Here is a 24242-nt window from a genome sequence, read left to right as displayed (position 1 = left end):
ATACAATCTGTGCATTTTTACCATACTGATTTCTCAAGGCAGTGATTTTGAACAGCTCTTGGAATCAGAGACATTGAGTAATGAATATCCCTGAACATAATGAACCTCATAGAAAAGCCTAGGAACTCTCCTCAGGTTATACAGTGGGGCTTTTCCTTTATCTGTGATTGCAGTGCAGTTGCGAACTTCAAACAACTTTATGAAGCTGAGTGATGAACAGAAATAAGGTTACTAACATATCCTTTCCCCTTTCTTGTGGCTGTTAAAAATGTGTGTGCTTGCCTTTTAGTTCAGAAGACTCGCAGTGGTGCAGTACAGACCGATCAAACTAGTGCCTGCACAACAGCAAATGCACTTGTCCTGCATTATGACTGTCAACTGTGCACATTTCACTTCTCCAACAAGCTTGCATGCTGGCACAAAGGTGGCTGTAATATTAACATGAAAGTTGCACAGCTACTACTATTTCATTACTAGGGTGCATTCCCCAGAAATTAGTATCGGAGCACCCTGTACTTTCATGGTAATTCTGTGCTCTGTGCAAGGCACTTTGTATGCTTCTAAAGTTCACAACCTATTTATAGGCACACATTCTAAAATTTTACATAACCAATTCTGTACTGAATTTGTGTCATAAACATCTCTGTACATATGGATCACTTAGCTTTTCAGGGGAATTTTTCATTAAGGTTGGCAGGAAAAGTTTTTCTTCTTACTCAGTTTTGGAAAGATTCTTCCTTTGAAATTGTGCATCTGTAAGTCAGTTACATTTATATTAATTAAGTGTCAGGTCTTTTATATACTTGCATGAGTAACATGTGTTTAATGTAAATGCTGTTAAATGTAAATTGTTGCTATGCATGACATTTAAAGATGAAACATTGCCCCAAAACCGCAGCTATTTTTACCTGACTGTCTGATCAGAGGGTCTGAACACATGGTGAAAGTAAACAAGGTACCCTGCACAGAGCTATTGTAACAGGCTGTGTGCATGCAGCTGGCCAGCTCGTATGGAAAAAGCCCTTACCATAAACTGTACAACTGCGATTAGAGCAGGCTCAGCTGGTCAACGGTAGTTTAGGCTGTTTGTGATAGTCAAGTGTACTCTGTGACAATTCTACATGTGTATGGATGGACCTTCAGCTGACAGTCTGGTCAACGTGGAGTTTGGTCTTTGAAGCCTAAGCCTGGGTTCGTTCTTCTGTGACAATGAAAGTTTTAACATTTGCTTGTGATTCTGAAAGAATCAATTGACATGTGTTTAGTCTGCAGTAGATGCAAATTTTTCCCGAGATTGTTTTTATGGGTGTAATTCTACAATCATAGAATCATTGAGGTTGGAAAAGGTCTTTCAGATCACCAAGTCCAACCGTTAACCCAGAACTGCCAAGTCCACAACTAAATCATGTCCCTAAGCACCACAGCTCTGTCTTTTTTAAGCACTTCCAGGGACGGTGATCCCACCACCTCCCAGGGCAGCCTGTGCCAGTGCTTGACCGCCCTCTCAGTGAGGAAATTTTTCCTATTATCCCGTCTAACACAGGATTCGAGGGGCAGCCTCACCAGTGCTGAGTACAGGGTGCCGGTCGCTGCCCCGGCCTTGCTGGCCACGCTGCCTCTGATACGAGCCAGGATGCCACTGGCCTCCTTGGCCACCTGGGCTCTCTGTGGCTCACGCTCAGCCGCCACCCCCCGGGCCCTTTCCCCCCGGGCAGTTCCCAGCCCCCTGCCCCCGCCCGCAGCTGCCTGGGGTCACTGTGCCCCACGGGCCGGGCACTGAGCCGGGGTGACCCTCACACAACTGGCCTCGGCCCATGGGCCCGGCCTGCCCAGCCCCCCCCCAGAGCCCCCTGCCCCCCAGCAGGTCAGTGGAGCAGCAGGTCAGTAACTGTTCCCTCCTGGACTGTGGGCACTTCGTCCTGCTCCTCATAGAGAAGCCTTGTATATTTTAAATGCCTAAGCCTGAAGTATCTACCAAAAAGGTTCCGAAGTTTAGCATAAATTCAATATGTGAAAGGGTTGAAAACTAGCTATATTTTTTTTAAATAGAACTACTGCTTGAAATAGTGTACTATGGTTAAGCCCAAACTGCTTGTATTTTTGGTTAGTCAATTCCAAAGCAAGACCTATAAGCATTTGAAAAAGCTTGTCTTAAAGAGAAGTAATTACAAATATAATACAAATTACACAGTAGATGTGACATGTTCTTGCTTAGCGAAGCTTTTGTTCAAGTCTTCCATAAAGCCTGATCTACCCTGCTGTCTGCTGCTAAGCCAAGTATTTTCTGAGGCACAGAAAAAAAATTTTATCTAATGTTCATTAAGAATGGAAGATAAGTATAATGAAAGCTTATCCCTGGAGCTGTATAACCTTGAATAAAACCATGTTGGCTTTATTAGGTTTTATATTTTTCAATGCCTCTCTGTCTCTTCTGTTCCACAGCCTCTGACTATGGATTGTTCTTGTCAGATGATGATCCTCGAAAAGGTATATGGTTGGAGGCTGGAAGAACGCTGGATTATTACATGCTGAGAAATGGGGTATGGTGCAGTTCAGTTGCTTCTTTCATCAACACGTTTTTAGAAAACTTGTTTTCCAAACAGCAAGACTAATGTTTAGCATTTGGAGGGTAGGAGGGTGTTGAGTCTGTTGCTGAAATTGGCCCGCTTCTCTGCTGAACCTCAGTAGTTAGTGTTTTCCTGCACCTGGTTGTGACCATGAGCTACTGTGGCCAGTAGAGTCTTCACAGAGTGATTAACATAAAGACAAAAAGTCTTGTAATAAGCTTTGTATTTGAGGTGACCTTGCATTATAGTGTAGTTCTCTTGTGTGCTAGAGATGATGCTCACGTTATGCTTACAACCAGAAGGCATCACTATCCTTTTTAAATGCTAAACTAGTTTTTGCAACACGAAAGTACTTTGATCTGTCCTGCCCTGTCTAGGTTTTGGTCTTGCTAGCTAGGACAAATTCTAGAAAAATTGCATTGTCAGAACTAAAAGCAGTCACTTCTCAAGTTTGTTACATGAATAAGTTTGCCTATAGTGTAACAAAGGAAAAACCCAGTTTGGGGGGCAGGAGGAAATCCTGATTTAGGTATCTAAGTTAGTGGGCTGGCTTGTGGTGGCTTCCAAAAGCATTTAGAGGCAGTATTGTTTATTTCCTAGGATATACTGGAGTACAAAAAGAAACAGAGACCACAGAAAATACGTATGTTGGATGGCTCAGTGAAAACAGTCATGGTGGATGATTCTAAAACAGTTGGTGAATTGCTGGTTACCATTTGCAGCAGGATAGGTAAGATTTTGGGACCCATATACTTAAGAATTTGGGTTTCTGCTGTATTTGAGTCTTGATTTTTAGGATGTTATGTGTATTACTGACTAGAAATTGGCACATATGTTAAAAAAAAAATTGTTATCAGTTAACATTTACCAAACAGTGGTTTTTAAATCTGTTGTGCAGGTTTTATGGAAGTCAATAGAGAGTTAGCTACATTCTTCAGTATTTAGCACTTGAAGGCACAAAGTTACCTGACAGTACAGTTATAAAGCTTTCATTATGTGATACACTTACATACACTTTCCTGCTATATGGTAGAGAATTAGAATTAAATTTATATTTAATTTTCATGAGATAAAAGATAAATACTGGTGACTTGGAATATACCTAAACTTAGGGCTCTGTGTTGTTACAATTAAGAGTTGATCACAGTACTATATCATTTGTGAAATGACACATGGAAGCTATCCAGAATAGCTGGTCATAAATGTGTCTTATTGGTTATAGCCTGTCTTTGTATTTATCTAAATAGACGCATTTTGGAAAACTAATTCTTATTCAACTATAAACATGCATCCAACATGGATTAGTTTAAGTCATCTTAAACTGTTGCTTAATTCTCATTTAGAATTAAAGTGGCCTTAATTTAATTTAGACTAATTTACTTGGAAAGTGAATTAAGCTGAATTTAAATTCATTCATTTCAATTTTGTTTGAGTTTCTATGCTGGATTCTAATGTGTTGTAACTAATTTACTTCAAAAAAATTTGACTTATTTTCTTTAATGGGGTCACGTAGGTGAGCATTTAATTTGCTTTCCTGTATAACAAACATGCTTTACCAAGCAGTGGAAAAAAACCAAACAGCACAAAGAAATTAGAGAAATTTAGCACATATGCTAAATGTTGTGAACTGAGTTTTGATTCCATTTCATGTAAAATTCATGGGAAGATTTTACTTTTGAAACTCTAAAAAAAATAATTGTATTTCACAGGGTTTCTGTGCCTCGGTCTGTTCTGCCCCGTTTCTTCTACACATCGTGAGCAAGCTGAAATTGCTCAGTTCTTAGGAAGTAATTGTAGGCATCCATGAAAGGAAATTTACTATGGCATGTCTCTATTCTGGAATTTACTGCTATTTTTAATTCCATCATGTTTTTGAACTGGCAGTGTCTCCTGGTAGATAAGAAAAAAACCTTAACATCTCTCTGAAAGTGGCAAATGCAGCATATGATGAAGGAATGGTGTATTTGAAGGATAATGCCAGATACTGGAGACATGTCTTGGAATGCGCAAGTTTAGATTATTCATGGGATCTCCTTCCCCATACACTGTTTTAGCATTTCATCTGGAATATCTTTACTATATTGGAAATTAACCATTGTAGTTGTAATATGTGGAAAATAATATTTCACTTCTCCTAAAACGTATTAAATTTTTATTGTTGCAATCACTGGATTTATTTATAATTCCAGGAATAACAAATTATGAGGAATATTCCTTAATCCAGGAGAGCATCGAAGAGAAGAAAGAGGAGAGTACAGGAACGCTTAAGAAAGACAGGACATTGTTGCGTGATGAAAGAAAAATGGAAAAACTGAAAGCAAAGCTTCATACAGATGATGATTGTGAGTAGCGTATTCCAGGATAATTCTTCAATTCATATCTTTCCACAGTACAGTGCAAGAAAACCATACAGGAATGCATTTTTAGATTCCTCAGTGTGTCTCAATTGATCCCTACCTGTATTTTGCATCCTTTTATATATAATGTCATCTGCTACCAGGTATTTTTAAAACTAGCTAAATAGACAAGCTGTTTTCTCTAGCTATGAGAGTTAGCAGGTCTTTTGAAATGTTTTTTGTTAATTTTTTGGTAGTGTAGGGGCATGAAGGATCATTTCTATAATGAACTTTTTCTCTCTTTCATTAAAGCTGGATATCTAAATATCGAGGCTTACTGAAAGCCATCAAAAGGTAGTTTTGTCTTTGAAGGTATAAATATTAAGTGTAAACGGAGTTTGCCAAAGAACTGAGACAGTATTTGATTAGTTTTATGTGTAAATTCCTGAGAATATTTTTTTCTGTTTTACATTAAGGCACTAAAATTAACTGTGACTAGCAGGAAGATGTTTTAAAATTGTACTCAGGGATAAGAAAAGTAAACAGACAACAACTGGTTTTAGGGGGAAAGTGTGATGAACTTTAAGTAATTTTGCAATGAAGCTTTGAAGTTCTAAATTTAGTATTAAAATGGTACTGTCGTTTTTTCTTCAACAATATTACTGGTGCTTTGTGCCGTAGGAAATTCTTGTTTCTGAGCGGTGCTGTTATTCAGTTCTCAACACTGTTATTCATTCTTCAACACTGATGACTAGAAATGGAAATGAAAGCAAAATTCTTTGCAGTGCTTCCCTCTCCAGTGGAAATGCCACTTATGACATGATTTTCGCAACCGCTTTTAACACTGGCAACACTGTGTATTTAACAATGTGAATGTCTATGGTTCTGTTACAGTAAATTGGCTAGATCACAGCCGAACGTTTAGAGAACAAGGAGTCGATGAAAATGAAACACTACTGTTGAGACGAAAGTTTTTTTATTCAGACCAGAACGTAGATTCAAGAGATCCTGTTCAGCTTAATTTGCTTTATGTTCAGGTACAGTATGTAGACCAGAAGTATGGGTTCTACCTTGTCTGAGGAAACCTGTGCAGGTTAATGAGAAAAATTTTGTTGCTGAAATGCTCCATCTTCCAGTTCTGGATGTCCTTTGATTTGGCTTTTTGTCTGTCCCTCCAAGAACTACACGATAGTACAGAGCCTTTGCTGATTCTTTTTAATCAAAAACTTTCAAGCCAATAATGGATACTCAGGCAAAAATCCATTGACTTTCACATCCTGTTTCTTCAAAATTCATTAATGCCTTTAGTTTTCTAAGTTGTTCTTTTCAGTTCTTCTCCCCATTCTGTGATGGTTTCTCTGTAATTTAGAATCTCGGGTCAGTCATGCAACCAGCTTTCCGCTTCTCATCTCTTTCTCTTCCACCTGATCAGTGAGGGAGCTGCTTCTACACTCCCTTTCCAATCTTCATCCCAGACAGCGCACAAGGCAGGCATGCTTCCCGTTCAAAACAGACTGTATCACGTAACGTGGTGGGAGTGCACCTAGGCAGCTTCCCCATACTGTTAGAAGTGCTACACATGCCTTAGCAAAGCAAAGAGGTTTTATTCAGTAGACACTATTTAACTGAAGGCTCCAGTGCAGCTGCCTGTAATGTAGTCTGAAAAAAGCAGGCTTTTAAACTCTTTGTTAAAGTTATTTTATTTTTTTTAAAGAACAAAACAAAACAAAAAACCCCAACCACAACCTTGAAGGTTTAATGGAATGTTCAGTTGTACTTGCAGCTGATTCAAATGGGATTGCTCTAAATTACACTGTAGAACTCTGAGGCAAAAGATAAAGGTGACATTGCTTGTAAGACCGCATTACATTTTTCAGGTATTTTTAGAAGACTGTATCACACTGAGCTGTTCTGCCACTTAGCTATTTCTTTCAGGCTACTGTTATGATAGTATGTGTTGATACTGCCTTGTGGTTTTTTTGTCTATGGATAGATGAGCCTTCTATTGCCACAGCTATAAAATCCATCATCTTGTATGACCGCTAAATTTAAACAAAAGGAAGGAAAATGCTGTTTGCTTTCTCCTGTTGCCATTTCTATAATAGTGATCTAGAGTTTACATACTAGTTATAAAGATCATTTTGCCTGCTATTATAAGGTGGTAAGATAAGAGCCTTTAGATGTGTGTATGTACACACACATATATATGTGTACATACATATAAGTGTGCATATGGATGTTATATACACATACAGCAGGAAATGGGTGTCAAGTCCTTTTTTTGATGAAAGTTGTTGTGATTGTGGTTTCAATAAGTCTCTGTAGATATTCACCAGAAAATAATCTAGGCCTTTGTTTATTTTAGTAGTCATAAACACATCCAAAATGGAATAATAAAGACATTCAGACGGAAAAGTGTGTCGCCGGATGCTTGGGCCATGTTCAAGCTTTCAAGGAATTTGAGAGATGTAACAGTTACTGTGGATGTCTCTGACATGTCTTTGCTTACCCCCATAGGCTCGCGATGACATTCTGAATGGTTCCCATCCTGTCTCCTTTGAGAAGGCCTGCGAGTTTGGAGGCTTCCAAGCACAGATCCAGTTTGGACCTCATGTAGAACACAAACACAAACCTGGATTTTTAGAGTAAACACTTCTAAGTTCTAAATTTGGGTGGCCTCGTGTGTAACTAATATTGTCACAGACTAAATGCATTTCAGTACTCCAGGCAGAGGTAATCAGATTCAGCATGTTTTCTGTAGCAGTCTCCCTGCGAAAGGAGCCTTATTGCACACATTAGCAACACCAGCTGATGAGGGGAGCTTTGGCAGTGGCTCATTAGGCAGCACAGGGCGCCAGTTCCCCCTATGGTGCCAGTTTGGTCTGCAGCTGGTTTCCCCAACCACCTGGCAATGTGGGAGAACTGGGATTTTGTTCTTCCTTAGAGGCCTACTTCTGCCTGCATTTAGTAATGCCATGTGTGAATTAAGTGTACAACGGTACATTGTCACGATGTCTGATTTGCTAGGAAAGGACACGAATGTGTACAAAGATGCTTTGCCATTTGAATAAATTTAATATTGCTGTGTGTAGAGGTTAAATTTTCCAAATTTTTTAGTAGCATTAATCAATTGTTCAGATTCATTCCCTCGTGGCTTTGTGTTAATAGATATCTAAAATCGTGCTCTTTTCAGACATGGACAGGAGTCCTGCTTACAAATTGGCCCATCCTTTAACCTTTATTTGACCTTTATTGTGATACCTTACTGCTATCAGCAGGGAAGTTTAGTTTGACTGAAGTTTAGATGTCCCATTTTTCTACCCATTCTGATTTTGGATTGGTTTGCCAGTAGTATGATTAACCAAGGTCTGGAGCCTGAGAAAAGAAATGTAGGAAGGTAAAAGAAAGCTATTTACTGCACAGTCCATGAAGCTTTGCTTACATATGAGGCTCACCGATACCTTAATGGGATGCACAAAACAGTGGGTGCGTATTTGGTTTCTGTCCTGTCTGGCCAAGTGCTCACTGCTGACTCTCATTTTTCCTTTATGAGCCTGTGTCTGGGGTTTGCTGTATCTCAGGGAATCACTTTAAAATGGTGGTTTGCTTTGGAATATGCAGTGCTGCAGCACTGGTGGTATGACACACTTTGCGTTTGAAAGATTTTGGTTATGCAAGCATGTGAACAAACATCCGCCAGATCCAGTCATCTTTCCTTTGTACTGTTTGCTACTGACTGCCCCACAAACATTTCCGAACAGAGCTACTGATGTCTCTGAGGGTTATGGGGACCCAGTGTAATAGCTTCAGTCTACTCCTGGTTCTTATTCCCTGGAACTGTGAACAGTTACGCAACAGTCTTCCTCTGGGATTTGCCCATTGTCTGCTTCCCTTCTCCCTCCACTCACTCATTCCTGCAGCAAACCATTAGGGTATTACCTCGTGACAAGCTGATGTTGTGTCATCTTAATGATTTCAAGAGTTAGGTGTTCCCAGCAGTAGTTGTTTTTAATTTTTAAAGCAATAATTCCCCACAAACTTAACCAGCAATTTTTGCAAACTGCTGTGCAGAGTTCAGTTGCTTAAATTTTTCTAGGTTTTTCCCAGGTGTTCTACTTGGTCTTCTCAGTGTAAGGAATTTTTTTCTTTTTTTCCTTTTTTTTTTTTTTTTATGCTCCCATATATTAGATGTGTTTTATGGTGGACTGAACCTGCTGGCTGGCTGATGTTTCTCCTTTTATGCAAAGCTAGATATTGCATTTAATAGATGTGCAATAGATATTGCAAAAAAGACTTCCACCACAGAATAAAGTCATCACGTATATGAAGTGCATTATCTTTTTTTTTTAATCCTAATGGAAATGAAAGGCATAAATAACTGAACTATATGTCAGAAGAATGTCACTCCAGTGGAAATCATTTAGAACTGGAATTCCAAAATTTAGAACCTTGTTATTTTCTGCAGGGAATCTCTGCTTTTTTTTCCCCCTTTTCTTCCCCTCCCCCCACACCCCCTACACCCCCACACCCCATTTAAATGGTTTTTGACTGTATTAGGATCAAGCCCTGCAGGTCATTATCCTGGTGTGTAACCAGTTTCATAAAATTAGGGATTTCTGATCTAGAAGTGATTCTGTTTTGCCCTCTGTAGAGGAGCCTGCTCCAGAACTGTTAAGTTCTTGGTTGTTGCTTTCTAATTTCAAGTGTACATGTTTATGATTTCTTTTTGTATGCATTTGGCTGTACATAGCCTTCATCACAGCCTTTTTATGGAAGCATGCTTTGGTTTTATGAGTCCACGCAAGTCAAGTACTCCTAAGTCATTATGAATAATATATATAAATGGTGTAGATAAATGCTGATTATTTTTTTTTCTAGAAATGAGTCTCTTGTCCTTTCAGAAAAAAAAATGTTGTTTTTTTTTTCTTGAAAAAGATGGAGCTTTTTAAAAGTTTCATCCAACTATTTCCTAGATTTTGGTAGATGAACATTGATTCTTTTTAAGTATGAAAGTAGTTATGATTTATGTAAACTGTGTGCTGCAGCTCAATATGTGAAATACATTTCAGAGGTGTCCATTCGCTCACCACTGAAACCTGAACATGCTGCAGATTTCCTTAAGGAGAATCTGTCAGCTCATGCAGAAACCAGCATGTAACACAATAGCATTAGTAATCCGTATCATTGTTTTGAAACAGCTTAGTTTGGTTTGCGATGTCTGCAAGATGTTTATAGAGAGAGATCTTTTGTGTCCTTTTTTGTCGTTGATAACTTATTCTTGGCACAGACGAAGATTATTGCCTACATCTTGTTAACGCTTTGGTATCGGTTGTTGGAATTTCCTTGAAGCTCATGCCAAAGTAAATTGTGAAAGCTCTCAAACTATCAAATTGCAAATCGTCCTTTTTCATGCCCTTCCTCATACAGCTGAAGTTTTGCATTGTGCCTACAGAGGAACACTGTGTTTAAATTAGCTGAGAGAGGATCTAATGAAGAACTTGTACTGTTCATATGCAGATAGGAAAGGAGCACCTAAAGCCGCCCACCTCTGCTTTTTATTTCCAAGCATACTTGGTGACCAGTAAGCTCACTTATTTAATATAGCCTGTTTTATAGTCTTAAACTGCCTTTTTCAAGAACACTGGATATACCTTTATGCTAATGAAAAACAATAGTATGTTGGCACTCATGTATAATCTTCAGAACTGCAGGAACAAACTCACAGCTAATGAAGTTAAATAAACACTGCTTGCTATTAGATGCTTTTTTTAAACTGAGTTCGTTGTCCATTGTAATGATATATAATTAAAGAGATTAAAGAAGATGGTATATTCCAGGAGATTTTGCTAACTCCATTAATCTGCTAAATAAAGTGAAACTATTGCTTGTTGTATTGTAAAGAAAATATCTTAGATTATAGGTGTAGCATTAAAGTAATTTCAGTCTGTTTACAACTAGCATTTTACTCTCTCAGTTGAGGTGATTACTTATCTATTGATTGAAAAATAAGGGAAGGTGATACAAGGAAAAAGCACCTGATCTAACTGGCAGCTACATGTGCAAGAGTATACCAAATGGTGCTTGGTGGACAAAGCTCAGATTTGTTTTCTTAACTCTTGGTGCTAAAGAAGGTCTAAATAATGTTTGCTCAGCAATGTCTTAGAGTGTATATTAGCTAACAAAGTAAGCAGGCATGCTTAAGAAGGTAATGGTCTTCATAGCTTATCTACATACAGATAGCTGAGAAAATTAACTCTGGTTAATAAAAGATGAGAGTTGGAAGTACATTGATTGCTATCATTTTTCTATATAAATCCATTTCCAGAACTAAATTGAGTTTAACTAGGTTTGGGGTTGGGTTTTTTGTTTGGTTTGGGTTGGGTTTTTGTTTTTCATTTGCTTTGAAAATTAATTTAGCCAAATTGGTTTGAACCTATAAAATTCTGTATAAAAGCACTATGTCTTTCAGAATAAAGGCACCAGCTTTTTAGGATAATAAACTGTATTCAGTTATTATCTACACAGTTAATTTGGCTCTCCAGCCTTCCCTGTCCCATGATGTGCCTGTGTAAGTAAGTCCTGAGAAGAGATTTCATTATCATGTATTAGTGAGATATAACTACCGGAGCATTGGAAGAAAGATTAGCAAGGACAGTTGTTCTTACTTTGATTTATACTGCTGGAGCTTTATGGAAAGAACAAAACTGATTATCTCACTACTGAATAGTACTTTTGAAGAAAGCACAAAATCCTGATTTACTCTTTGGAGTTATTTTTAGTTGTTGTCTGCAATGGCAGGCTTTTGTGTTTTAAAATAAAACAACAAAAAATCCCAGCCACAAACATCCATGCCCCCCTGCCCCCAACCCAAGAAACCCCCCCCCCCCAGAACAGTTGAGCAATTTTTTAAAAAATCTTATTTTAAAAAATCCATCCTTCTTAAAACTTGTAACTTGCTATGATAGTTGGTAGTTCTAGCTTTCTGTGTTAGTAGTGTGCTTGCTTAAATCAAAATGAGGAGGAGACTCTCCAGTCATACTTTTTCTGTGATTCTTGATAGTCCAAAGCAGGGAGGATCCTTAGAAAACATATTTTTGAACTGTGGAAGTTTATTCAGGTTGAAAATGAACTGCTGAATATATTAAATAGTTTCATCAGAGTAGAGTGTCCCAGATAGGAAGGTGCAATCCGGAAAAGAACTGATGTTTGTTAAAGGGTGGTTGATATGTCTTCAAACTGAGGTGTTGTTTGGCTGAGATAAAAGGTTAATTTTATTGTACAGTGAGGAAGTACAGCTGAGGTGTTTAAAGATATTTTTTTCTGACTATATCATGGAGGCTGAACTTGCTTAATTAACTTTGTATTCAGAGACCCTTAGTATTTGAGTGCTCCAGAAACTAGGACTGGTTATTTTTTACTTTTTTTTTTTTTTTTTTTTCTTTTGAGATACTGACTGGTATTAAGTGTCCACTTCAATGTCTTTGTGGTTTTTCGGTAAGATAGTAGCGTTCTAAAATTTCTTGGAAGACAGAGAGGAAGAACTTGGTCCTGCATGTCAGTAAATCAGAATGCTACTGGAAAGTAGAGCAGTGCCTGAACTCAGATGCAGAGCTGGCTCGAGTTTTGATGTCCCCTCCCTCCCCCAGATTGCACTGAGTGTGTTGGGGTTTAGATGTGAACCCCTCTGAGCTGCTGAGAGACATCATATAGGCTAAGAACAGAAGGAGTCCCAGCTATTACTTACTTTTGATGACTTTTCAAAATATGAAGAGGCATTAAGTGGGGATGTAACTGAAGTGGTTTTCTTCATTATGTAGCTATCCTCTTGCTCTCACCCAGCCAGAGTGTTTTGTGTCACTTGATATGTATTTTATGCCCATTTTAGGAAGCTTGGGGGACTTAATGCCAATAAAGGAGCATGAAAAGAATCCCCACTTAAGACAGCACCATTAACTATGGATATTTTTTTTCCCTAGCCTAAAAGAATTCCTGCCTAAAGAATACACCAAACAACGAGGGGCTGAAAAGAGAATATTTCAGGTAATTGTGAGGCTGAAAAAACAACTGTAGTTTCACTTCCTTTATGAGAAAAATACGAGCTTTCACAGGTGTATACTCTGTATATACTTGAATTATATAACTATCAGAAAATCAAATGTAAAGAATCTGACAGCTTTTCTTTTCTTTCTTCAGCAGATGTATTGTCCTGATCCTTTTTTCTTCACTGATGATTATTCAGTGTACTTTGTTGAAGGGGAGAGAGTGAATATTCAGTATTCTTAAGACCTTTTTCTCTGTTACATTGAAATGTAAGGATGTGTATTTGTACTAAAGTAGAAGCACATTTAGGAAAACCAGTTTTAAATTCATGCCTTCATTATTCCAGCATGAGCTTCAAGTCATGTGGAGTTCTGCTAGCTAATGCTTGAGTTCAGTGATGTGTCTGGGAACCGCACAGTTGTAAAAGACTGAAGCAGTTGAGTATAAAATGTACCGATGTACTGGAAGTGGTCTCGAAGTCTGAGTACAGTAGATGCACTAAATATCTGTGCCTACTGAAACACAAGTTTGGCAATACAATAGTAGTTGAAAAATTCTGAGGTTAACAGCTGAAATCCAGTCGTATGGTGTGGGGAAGGGACATACCAGTGATCTGTCTTCTCAGCTTGGGAGATAGGTTGAAGAGCAGGAACAGGTCACATACTTTCCTATGTCTGTTGCAATCCTAGTCTAGGAATTCTGGAGCTCAGTAAATCTGTTCTAACTGGAGCTTCCTTGTAGGTGAATATGTCTAACTCTTTACCATGTAGCTGTAGCTGGTGGCAGTGATGTTGCAGTTGAAGTGAAAAAAAGATTGATTCACTTCTGAGCATTGCTGTCATGCTGTTCACAGAACGTGATTTTTGCCTGTGTCAAATACAACGTATAAGTCGTTTCAATCATTACATGCTTCGGTGCATGGACAAGAAGTTCATCAGTGAGGGCATTGAAACTGGCGAAGACAGAACAGCAAGGTAGAATATGCAGGCTGTCTTCTTGGAAAAAAAATCAGCTCTTTCCCTGAGTTATAAAGTTGTTGAGTTTGACAGGTGATTTTTGCTAAATATTCCATCTGCAATGACTGTATCTGGGCTCCTTGCTCTTTCAGGACCCTGACTGTGTTCTCTGTCTATGTCCTTGGGATGCAAAAGGGGTTTTGGAGTTGCAGTTGCTCCTCCCAGTGCTCCTCCGTGGAACACTGTCAAGATGGTAACTGAAACGAGTGGGAAGCGTTTCCCATGTTCTTGGTGCTCCCTCTGCTGCCATCAGTCAGCATGAAAGGGGTGGCAGCCAGCGGTTGGAGTGTGAGGGGAAGATGCGCTGGGGTAGGGAATCCCACAAATAGTATTTCCATAGGGTTTTCAGCAGAACGGTCTGGGGTAGGAGAGCAGATGCCAAATACATAATATCGGTAGTTGTCATTAGTTACAGGTAATAAAGTTTACTAATGAGTAAATTTAAATAATAAAGAGAAATTGAGTGATGAGACATGCCTAGATGGGTATTTCAGAAAGAACTGGAAAAAAAATTGAAAAAAATCATAGAGAAATCATTGCTTCTTCCTCACCTGTAGAATTCTTTTCATGTAATGGAAAACATTGTGGATAACGGTGCAGCTGGCAAAAAAATAGCCAGTTGGAAGTACCTACAGGAGATGACAAATGGTCAATTACAAGGCTTGAGGGTCTCACGAATCAAAAGTTTTGGGCACAAAGCAGGAATAAATAGTCTGTTCCTGGAAAAACACATGGGTGCTGGGACTTCTAAATGATTTTTGAAAGCTGAGTAAAGAGGTGTTAATTGTATGAAACTTAGTGGTGTCAAATAGCAGCAATACCTAGAATCTTTAACTGATTCAGAAGTGCTTTAAATGTGCTTGATCAGAGGCACAGATAGAATGGATGATGGTCAGAAGAGTCTTCCATTTGCACAGGTTGTGTATGCTCTCCAATGTGAGGAATTACAGGATACAGTCTTGCTAACATTTCTAGCCAGTATTTTTTTCAAATATTAATAATTGTAATTAATATTAACTAAGCATCCGTAAACAGATAGACACTTACACCCTTTTTTTTGTTACCAGAAAGCATTGTTTCTGCCTAAGTGATGCTGAGCTCTCATTACAGGAGCACAAAAACTGTGGTGAGATGACTGAAATAGAAGCCAAAGTGAAGTATGTGAAACTAGCCCGTTCTCTGCGGACCTACGGAGTGTCGTTTTTTCTTGTTAAGGTAATGTAGATCTTGCTGTGACCGTATTGTGGGGTTGGTTATATATTGCCTCAGATTCCGCACTGAGTGGGTCTGTCTGAAAGCAGCATTTGGAAAAACATGTAAATTACCATGTGGGACAGAATTGTAATCTTAGTTTAGATCCTTGTCATACTGCTTCCAGAAAGGAAGTTGAGTTTGTCATGATTTAATTTCTTTACATTGACATGTCTTCTTTTTTCTTTTGATTACTGACAAAGTACTGTCTTCACAAAAACATTCACAAAGAACTCCTAAGTGGTTCCGGTTTAGAAGTCTAATGGTGATGTGGATTGCATGCTGAAAAATTGCATCTGAAAAGCAACTTCATCAGCTGTGTGATTAATTTCTCTTAATCCTTACAATAAAACAAGTCATGGTCTTAAGGTTGTTGGCACAGTTTGGTGCCAAGATACTGACATTCCACTGTGAAAACTAGACTGAAGCGTTACTGCCTGAGTATTCAGTAAGCACTGACATAGAATGGAAAGGGTGCTAAATTTGGGGAAACATTTTCAGTTTTAGGTTCCCACCATTATAGAATCTTTGTATTGATTATCAGTAGGTTGCCTTTTCCTGAAGTACTCTATCATCCACAAATTCTAATGAAGTGGATAGAAGGGGAAAATAGAATGAAAAATATGCAGAGGATAATTCTATTAATACAGTACGCTTTGAAAGAATTACCTTGTCTTGCTTCCTTTAAGGGAAAATGTCTTGTTAGGCACCATTAACGGTGAAAGGAGTCTCAACTCTCCAACAGAGCTGTTGGGCTAAGTTGTGTATTAGAAACATTACTAAAGTTATGGTGCGCAATTTTCATAACTAAAACATTAATACTGACAAGCCTGCATGTTTAAAACAAGCTGCTAATTCACTGGGAATTTCTTAACACAATGTGGCTGACCTGTATGGTAAAAGGTAAAAGTATTTTTTGTATTTTTTATTAGTGCCTTGCTTTTTTTTTTTTGTCATAGCTTAATGCAAACAGTAACTGAATCAAGTAACCATGTCATAAAACCTGTGCCCTACATAGATTCAGGGGAGTGGGACATATGGATTCATTTCTGGTTTATGATGGATTTTATGTACCAAATTGTTAGCCTGGGCCTATGCTCTGCGACCTTGGGAAGCTAAGGAGGCAGAATGCCCAGTAAATAAGGAGACATCAGCTGGCAGCATGCAGATTGACCCTGCCCCCTTTCTTGTGATATTTGCATAGGCTAGGATGTTCTTGGGGATTGAAAGTAACTAAGATTTCAAATCCAAAATATGGGACAGATTATGGCTGATCGTACCTATTTGTCAGCCCCAGTGGGCCTTTCTTTCCTTAACTTTTCCAGAAATTTTATAGAGAAACGGTGAGGGCAGCCTAACTTCTGAGTCCTCCTGGTGCCAGTTTCCAATTCAGCTTCTCTAATACAGTTTTACAGGAGAAGTCTTGTGTCTAGGAGGACTGCCATCATGGGGATTTTTAAGTAACTTCCAAAGAGTTGATACCACAGTCTCTAAAATGCTCCATTTTCCTGGAGGAGGGAGAAGGGAGTGTCTTTTGAACTGCATAGTAAAGACCAGAGCTTCTTAATGTTAATGCATTGCTTCAGAATCGGTCTGTGACCAAACAAATGGAGCCTGAGCTTTAAATTGTCCTTCTCTACGGACCAGTTGCTTCCCTTTGTCAGTATACTCCCTCACACTTTTCCTTTCTGCTATAGCAAGCGCTGTTTGAATGAAAAACAATCTTTCACACTCATTATAGGAAAAGATGAAAGGCAAAAACAAGCTGGTTCCTCGTTTGCTGGGTGTCACCAAAGACTCAGTGATGCGTGTGGATGAGAAGACCAAGGAAGTGTTGCAGGAATGGCCACTGACAACTGTGAAACGCTGGGCTGCCTCGCCTAAAAGCTTTACTCTGGTAATCTTTCTGACTATATGCAGAAGGAGAGGGCTCTATGTGCCAAGGAGAAAGGAAGATGGACTTAGGACAGTTTCTTTCATGTAACTTGCTCTATTTGTAATTTTCTACATTATATAGAGCCACTGAGTCTGAAACTAATAAACTAGCCCATATTGGTGTCTGGGGTCAGTTTGTATTTTGACGTTTCTAGACAGACTAGTTTCCCAAAAGTACTCTTTAAATCTTTTCAAAAAACACTGTTTAAAGCTGTTCTGTGCCTAACCTCTAAAACAGTTCAGGAAGCATCATTATTCACATCTGCTTACACCCTTATGGTGCTTGCCATTCATAACCACTTTGTGACTTGCAAGATAGAAACATAAACAAAGCTACATAGTTCAATTACATACTTGATAACTATGGATTTAAAGAACTTTCATGAATGTGATGTTTTGTTAATTATTTGGTCCATAAGAGACCACAGCAGCAAGAGAATTTTGGATATGAAAAGGTTGTTTAAAGCGGTGGAGCAAGAGGCAGTGGCTAGAAAATTATATTCACTTTAATCGTGTGCATCTAATTTCCAATTGCATGGGTGATTATGCTTTAGAATAAAATTCTAAAGACTTTTCTCCATCCTTCAGTGACTGAGTCTGATAAAGTCAGACTAAGTATCTCTTAGTCCTCAGGAATTTCAATATATTAAACATCTGTGAATAAGCTGCAATAAAAGCATCCTTCCTCTCTCCTCCCTCATCCCCCACCCACCCCCACCCCACCCCCCATAGAGACTGACTTGGAGCGGTTCCTTTTACTGTTGGGTATAATAAAATGTCTATGCAAACAACTTAAAATTTGAATTCTTTCACTCTTATTTCCTACTGTTTCTTCATTTACTTACTTTACATTTTCAAACAGGTTTTTTTCATTTCTTCCTCTTTTCCTTTAGGATTTTGGTGAATATCAGGAAAGCTATTACTCAGTACAGACCACTGAAGGAGAACAGATCTCTCAGTTAATTGCAGGTTACATTGATATCATCCTAAAGAAGGTATAGTACTGAGATGACATATAATAAAAATGCAGTAAGAATCACTGTACAGCAATACAAAAGCTCAGATGGGTGCAAGCTGCAGTTTTCTTTCATAAAGTCAGTGTTGTGTCTTATGTTTTGATGTTATTTATTTTTACTTTTAAGTAATATAAGCTCTTTGTTTAATTTAAGGAGTGCTTCTGGAAGGTATCAAGGCTCTTAACTATAGTGGTAGTATGAGTCAGGCTCAGTACAGCCTGTTTTTCTGTCTAGAAGGTGAAGTGCTGACTATAAGTGTATATCCAGAGAAGAGTCCAAAACTTCAACTATGGATTTCGAGCTATGGACTGAAGTAGTGCATCAGGTGTGAAGGAAGGATCCCCTGGAAGCTGCATTTAAAACCACATTAAGGACTACACAATAGTTGTTCAGCAGCTCTGTATATAATGCATCAAAGCTGAGAAAAAGGTTTTGGCAAAACTGAAAAAAAAACCACAACAAATGAAAACAAACAAAATAAACTCCATTACATTGCATTAAAATATTCTGATCAGTAAAGCAAAGTATTACCTCTCAGTTGTGCAGAGTGGGATAAAATAAGTGTTTGTGAAGAGACCAGACTGTCTTGAAACTTGGTCTTATGAAGCGTGCCTGGCAGGAGAGAGGAGAGGCTGATACGCGTCTTCAGCATTCAAAATATTCACAACTAAACAAGTGCAACAGCAAAAAATACCAGTTTTGCTAACAAACATGGAGCTGAATAGTCCTACTCTAAGCATGTTGTATAGAAAAGTGAGGTGTTTCAAATAGCACTGGATGCTCCTTGACAAATTTTTACTTTATTAAGGTTCAACTAAACTACATCATTATCTGCTGTAATAGATTTTAATAGTAGAGAAATGACAGAAAGCTAAGCAGCTCGGGAGATTTTATTGCCCTTGATCATGTGAACAGTGTAGGATGTAACATCAAGTGTTATGAAATCAGAGGTTGAGGAGGATTGCCAGAATTCATCACAGTATATGCCTTTTTCTCTGAGGCTGTCAGTCTCAGATTAATAAATGTTCAAGTAAACTCTAGATTTCTATATATGGTTTAAAACTTGATTCTAGCTCTTAAGTTTCAGAAGTGGCTTTGCTCTTTAGTGCCAAACAAAAGAAGCCTTTCTGTCTTGATAGAATACAGATGTGCATATTTCCACTCCCTTCCAGTCCTCTGAGTTCTTCTTTACAATCTGCTGACACAGCCAGTTTTAAAATGAATGAATTGGGATCAGGTTAAGTAATAAACACCCTTGATGCTTCATGATGCATATGAGAAGCATGTAGTTTCCAGTTACTGAGCCCAAGTTATTTCTGTGATGCATGCCTCAGAGTATGGTTTATCACTCTCAGTTGCATAATGTTAATTCTTGGTGTGTTTTAGACTGTTCCAACTCATTTGCTCTGGTGTGGTGGATTGGTGGCACTTTTTTTTTGCCTGATTAAGTATTATTGGTGCAACACCCCCCAGACCCTCTTGTCCTGCAATTTTAGTAGTAGGTCATTTATCAGTTGACAGGGAACCCTGAACTTGAGTAACTTTTAATTTTTTTTTAATCCATATTTTTTTCTTTTACTTCACAATAATATGGAAATAAGGCACAATCTCAAGTAGAAATAGGCACTTCCATTTCATACATAAACTATAATAGTAAGAACTTCTTTGGAGAAAGTGGCGGGGGGGGGAGGAGGCTGTATGGATGTGCATGAGGAGCTCCCATTAAATGTACCCAAGGTCACAGTGGATGTTCCTCTACTTACATGTATATATTCAGACTACACATCACTTGACAAGGTGGAAGCAGGCAGTATCTTCACACCAGGTCACAAGCAGAAACAGACTGTTTTTACAAAGCTCTGCTTCTATGACTTACAGTAGTTTCCTGTTGTTTGTAGTGGTTTAGACTTAATCCCCTTGTGTATATTTATCTCCCTTATACCACTATAAAACAACTGCCTCAAAAAGTCAGATGTGCAGACTGTCCAGAATTTTGAAGTAACTATGGTAAAATAACTTGGATACAGTATTAAGTGAATCATTTTTACTGTGATATGTATTTCCTAGTGGTAGATAGCACCATGTAGTAACGTTTCAGGATGCTAAATATGACTTGTAGCTGAGTTCTAGTTATCGGAGTCAGTCTGATGTTCCTGAGTTAGAATAGAATGGGAAAGAGGATGGTATATGTCCTATTTCTGCTGGGATTTGCAGTTGTTGCATATCACTCAGTCCTCAAAACGGTTTTATTTTCTGTGAGAAAAGACAGTATCTCAGCACTTTCTTTATACCTCTGCTCAAAAAGGCACCAGTAGGCTTTTTTTCCTTTATGCACTTAATCTGCCAGGGTTTAGAACCTGGTCTGTTAGATGCTGAATGGCACCTCTTCTGAGACGGAGATTATATTGTCACACACTGCCAGAAAGCATGGTGTTCAGCGCTGGACAAGACTCTGCAGATTATTTGACTAGGTTTCTGATAAATGGCAAGGAAATAATGGAGAGAAAGCCAAAAACAACAGACATTGTTTAACTTTTTCTTTTCTTCCCTCCCCTGCTCCAGAAACAAAGTAAAGATAGATTTGGCCTTGAAGGTGATGAGGAATCCACCATGTTGGAAGAATCTGTTTCACCTAAGAAGTGAGTGTATACAACAGGAGGAAATGCTCTTTATTTAAGTAACACTTTCAGCTGTGGCAGCTTTTTTCAAATGAAATAGTATAGTTATTACTGTTAAAGCATTATTTTCTACAGGGTTTTTCAATAGAAGGAAGTGCTATCCCTAAGGAATTCGGCAGGCTTCTAGCTTCATTGGAGGATTGAAGAGCAGTGTTGCAAAATTGTTAAGGCAACCAGCAGTGGTACCAGTTTGTGGTAAATTGGTCCTTGAACGAAGGAACTCAGGCTGTGATTCAGTAAAATGCAGGGGGGGAAGTAACAATGCAGAGCTGAACACGTTGTATCAGATTTTTGATCTTCATGCAAACACCTAGGATTTACAAGGTTTTAGTTTCTTGTGTCTGCTAGGTACGTGGTGTCTGGTAAGTTTGATTTCTGTCAGTTTAATAGTACACGGTGTTGTGGACAGAGTTCACCAAACCACTCGAGACAAAACAGTCAGGGGTGTGCTGTGGGTAGAGGTGAGGTGTCGGTACTGGTATGTCAGGCTGTGCTTCTGATGGAGCAGAACTGTAAAGCTGGCCATGCTCTCGAAAAGGAATACTAAATCTTTCCTTGCAGTGAAGGAATAGAAATAGGCTTGTGACGCCATAAGCTGTAACGAGCCTCTCCAGTGTCCTCTTGGAACTCTGCGGATGGCAGTCAGCAGTGTGTATGTGAACAGTCTATTTGATTTATTGTTAAACATATGGTTTGTAGGAGATAGACTTGTTAGGTATTTAATATGGCCTTATGTGAAATTTCAACTTTTGACAGATCACACATTTTCAGATGTGCTTTCTTTTGACGTTGCACTTCCCAAATCACTTCCAGAATATACTGTTAGCTAAGTGCTGTGCAGAGAAGCCCAAAATTTGCAATAGATGAATACAAGATTTTTCACAATTGAAATTACTTTTTTCCCCAGCAGAGTGTTGCTGTTAAAGCCAGAATTTCTGTCAACGCTTCCAGCTGTTAAATCTTGAACCATATTTAAATATGAGCAGTATATCTGGCAAAGCAGTTCAACACCATGGATGGCAGTAACTTTATTATTATTCTTGAAAGTGTCCTGCCTCCCAGCCCATTATCTAATAGGACTGCCAGAGTATTAGCAAGTACTGTGTGTGCGTGTGTATAAAGAGGGAGGAAAGAATCTTAGTTTTTATCCCAAATCTAGGGATTACTTGCAAAAGGCATCTCCAGAGATCATTCTTCTATTTCTATTGATCAGCCTATGATACAACTGAAACAACACAGCTGTTATGCCATAAACCTTGTTCTGGTTCTGCCTGTCATGCGTCTCAAAGGGGTAAAGCTATTGTACCATATATGCCAAAACTGCACATTGCCTTCTTTCCTTGGTGCCTACTCATTAGCGTTATTAGTATTTGATCTGCCAAAAGCCCCAAATTATTTCTTTTCTAATACATTAGAAAATGGTTAGAAAGAAAAATTTAAGTTTTCCAGCTTCTCCAAATGTCATGAAATGCAGTTTAAGTCCCAAAGGAAGAACATCTGGCAGAACTGGATTTGCTGGAGCTAATTCTCACTGTGTTGTATTTTTCCTGTTGGTTTTTGGGTTTTGGGTTGTTTTGTTTCTTTGATTATTTGCTTGTTTGTTTTAGATCTACCATCTTGCAGCAGCAGTTCAACCGAACAGGGAAGGTGGAGCATGGCTCTGTGGCACTACCAGCGGTCATGCGTTCTGGGTCCAGCGGTCCAGAGACTTTCAACATTGGCATCATGCCTTCCCCCCAGCAACAAGTCACAATTGGTCAGATGCACAGAGGACATATGCCTCCACTTGTGAGAAACTTCCTTGTGTTGTGTTTGAAACTGTTTTTTGCATTTCAAACTTGTCTGTGCTGCGGGGACTCACAAACAGGTTGTTACATATTACTAAGAGCAGGAAGAAGAAATACTGAGTGTGACTTTCCTGGCTGTCCTACTAAACATCAGTTTTGAGCATCCCTGAAATACTTACCACATTTTTACTTATTTCCTCATTTTCTTTAAAGCTGGCTCTTCCAGCCTTCTCTTTTACCTCTAAGTAGTTAAAGTAGTATTCAAGGGTTAGAAAAGAAGGTTTAAAGACCGGCAAAAGTAAGCAGTTTTAAGAAAAAGGCTTACATCAGCTTATCAGTAGCCTACCAATTTGGAACTTCTTGGCAGGCTTAAAGCTGATGCTGAGTTTTCTTACTGAAATTAAAAGAATATCAAAAGCCCTGAACAGGTTGTAGAGAATATAACCAACGCTTAAGATCATGACATACCACTGGAAGTGTAGTATGTGTAGTGGATTGACGTTGGCTGGTTGCCAAAGGCCCATCCAGGTGCTCTTTCACTTCTGCTCCTCAAAAAGATGGAGGAGGAAAAAATAAGATTAAAAAAGCTTTATCTCAACACAGATCAAGATGAAGACAGGGAGATCTCCAATTACCTTCATGGGCAAAACAGACTCAACTTGGGGAAAATTAGTTTCATGTATTGTCAATGAAAATAGAGTTGGGTGGTGAGACACAAACAAAAACTAAAGTACCTTCCCACCACCTCCTTTTTTACTCAGACTCAACTTCACTCCTTCATTTCTGACTACTGTGCTTCCTGCTTCCAAGTGATCAGTTTAAAACAGCCCTCCTCTGCTGCTCCTTCCTCACGCTTTTCTCCAGCTCCAGGGTGGGACCTTGCTGTGGACTGCAGTCCTTCAGGATAAACTGCCTGTGGTGTGGGTCCTCTGTGAGGTGCACATCCTCCCAGGAGAGCCTGCTCCAGCATAGGTCCTCCACAGGCTGCAGTTTCTGTCGGAACCCTGCTCTGCCATGGGCTCTCTGTGCTGCAGGGGAATACCTGCACCGCTGTCGGCTCTCCCATGGGCTGCTGGAGCATCTCTGCTCCGCTGCCTGGAGCAACTCCTCCCATCCTCCTCCAACATGGGGCTTTGCAGGGTTGTTTCTTGAACTTATTTTGCCCTCACTGCTGTGTGGTGCTGCAGCCTTTCCTAGGGATGTTTTCCCAGAGGTGCCCCCAGCTCAGCTGCTGGGCTCAGCTGTGTCCCACAGCGGGTCTGCTGGGCCACCCCTGGAGCCAGCTGGGCCACCCCTGCAGCCACAGCCTCGCCCAGACACCCGATACAGATAGCCATCCTGCTCTGCCTGAGACCCTTTGCAGGCTGATGGCAATTCAGTTCTAGAATAATCCTTGATTACGTTGGTAGGCTGTTCCAGGAAAACAGTAATGATACCCTAGAAGCAAATTCAGTTTTCCTGTTTGTGTTCCTAGAATGCAAGTTGGTAAGACAGCTTGGTGGGTTTGTGTGTGTCCATTGGGCATTGTTTCATCTGGGGAAAGTTCAGCATTTTATAATGTCTGCAAGTACAGAGGGGTATAAAATGGCACAGGCGGAATCCAGACTGTGTGGGAG

At 39.2% G+C, this 24242-nt stretch overlaps 1 protein-coding gene across 5 annotated transcripts in view; it reads left to right on the top strand.

The window, feature by feature from the left end:
• Nucleotides 1-24242, top strand: part of TLN2 (talin 2) — a 206220-nt gene that overhangs the window by 87212 nt on the left and 94766 nt on the right. For all 5 annotated transcript variants that reach the window (XM_080395552.1, XM_080395551.1, XM_080395553.1 and 2 more), the window contains 11 exons: nt 2443-2540; nt 3168-3297; nt 4757-4909; nt 5798-5940; nt 7421-7548; nt 12880-12943; nt 15070-15174; nt 16952-17107; nt 18039-18140; nt 20724-20800; nt 22447-22627. In XM_080395552.1, the coding sequence (XP_080251678.1) occupies nt 2443-2540; nt 3168-3297; nt 4757-4909; nt 5798-5940; nt 7421-7548; nt 12880-12943; nt 15070-15174; nt 16952-17107; nt 18039-18140; nt 20724-20800; nt 22447-22627 (1337 nt within the window). The remainder of the gene's footprint in view (nt 1-2442; nt 2541-3167; nt 3298-4756; nt 4910-5797; nt 5941-7420; nt 7549-12879; nt 12944-15069; nt 15175-16951; nt 17108-18038; nt 18141-20723; nt 20801-22446; nt 22628-24242) is intronic.

The sequence above is a fragment of the Falco punctatus genome (genome assembly GCF_963210335.1).
Source record: "Falco punctatus genome assembly, chromosome: 7".
In the NCBI taxonomy this organism is placed as follows: Eukaryota; Metazoa; Chordata; class Aves; order Falconiformes; family Falconidae; genus Falco; species Falco punctatus.
The sequence above is the reverse complement of the archived record's forward strand: the minus strand, read 5'-3'. Positions and strand labels throughout refer to the sequence as shown.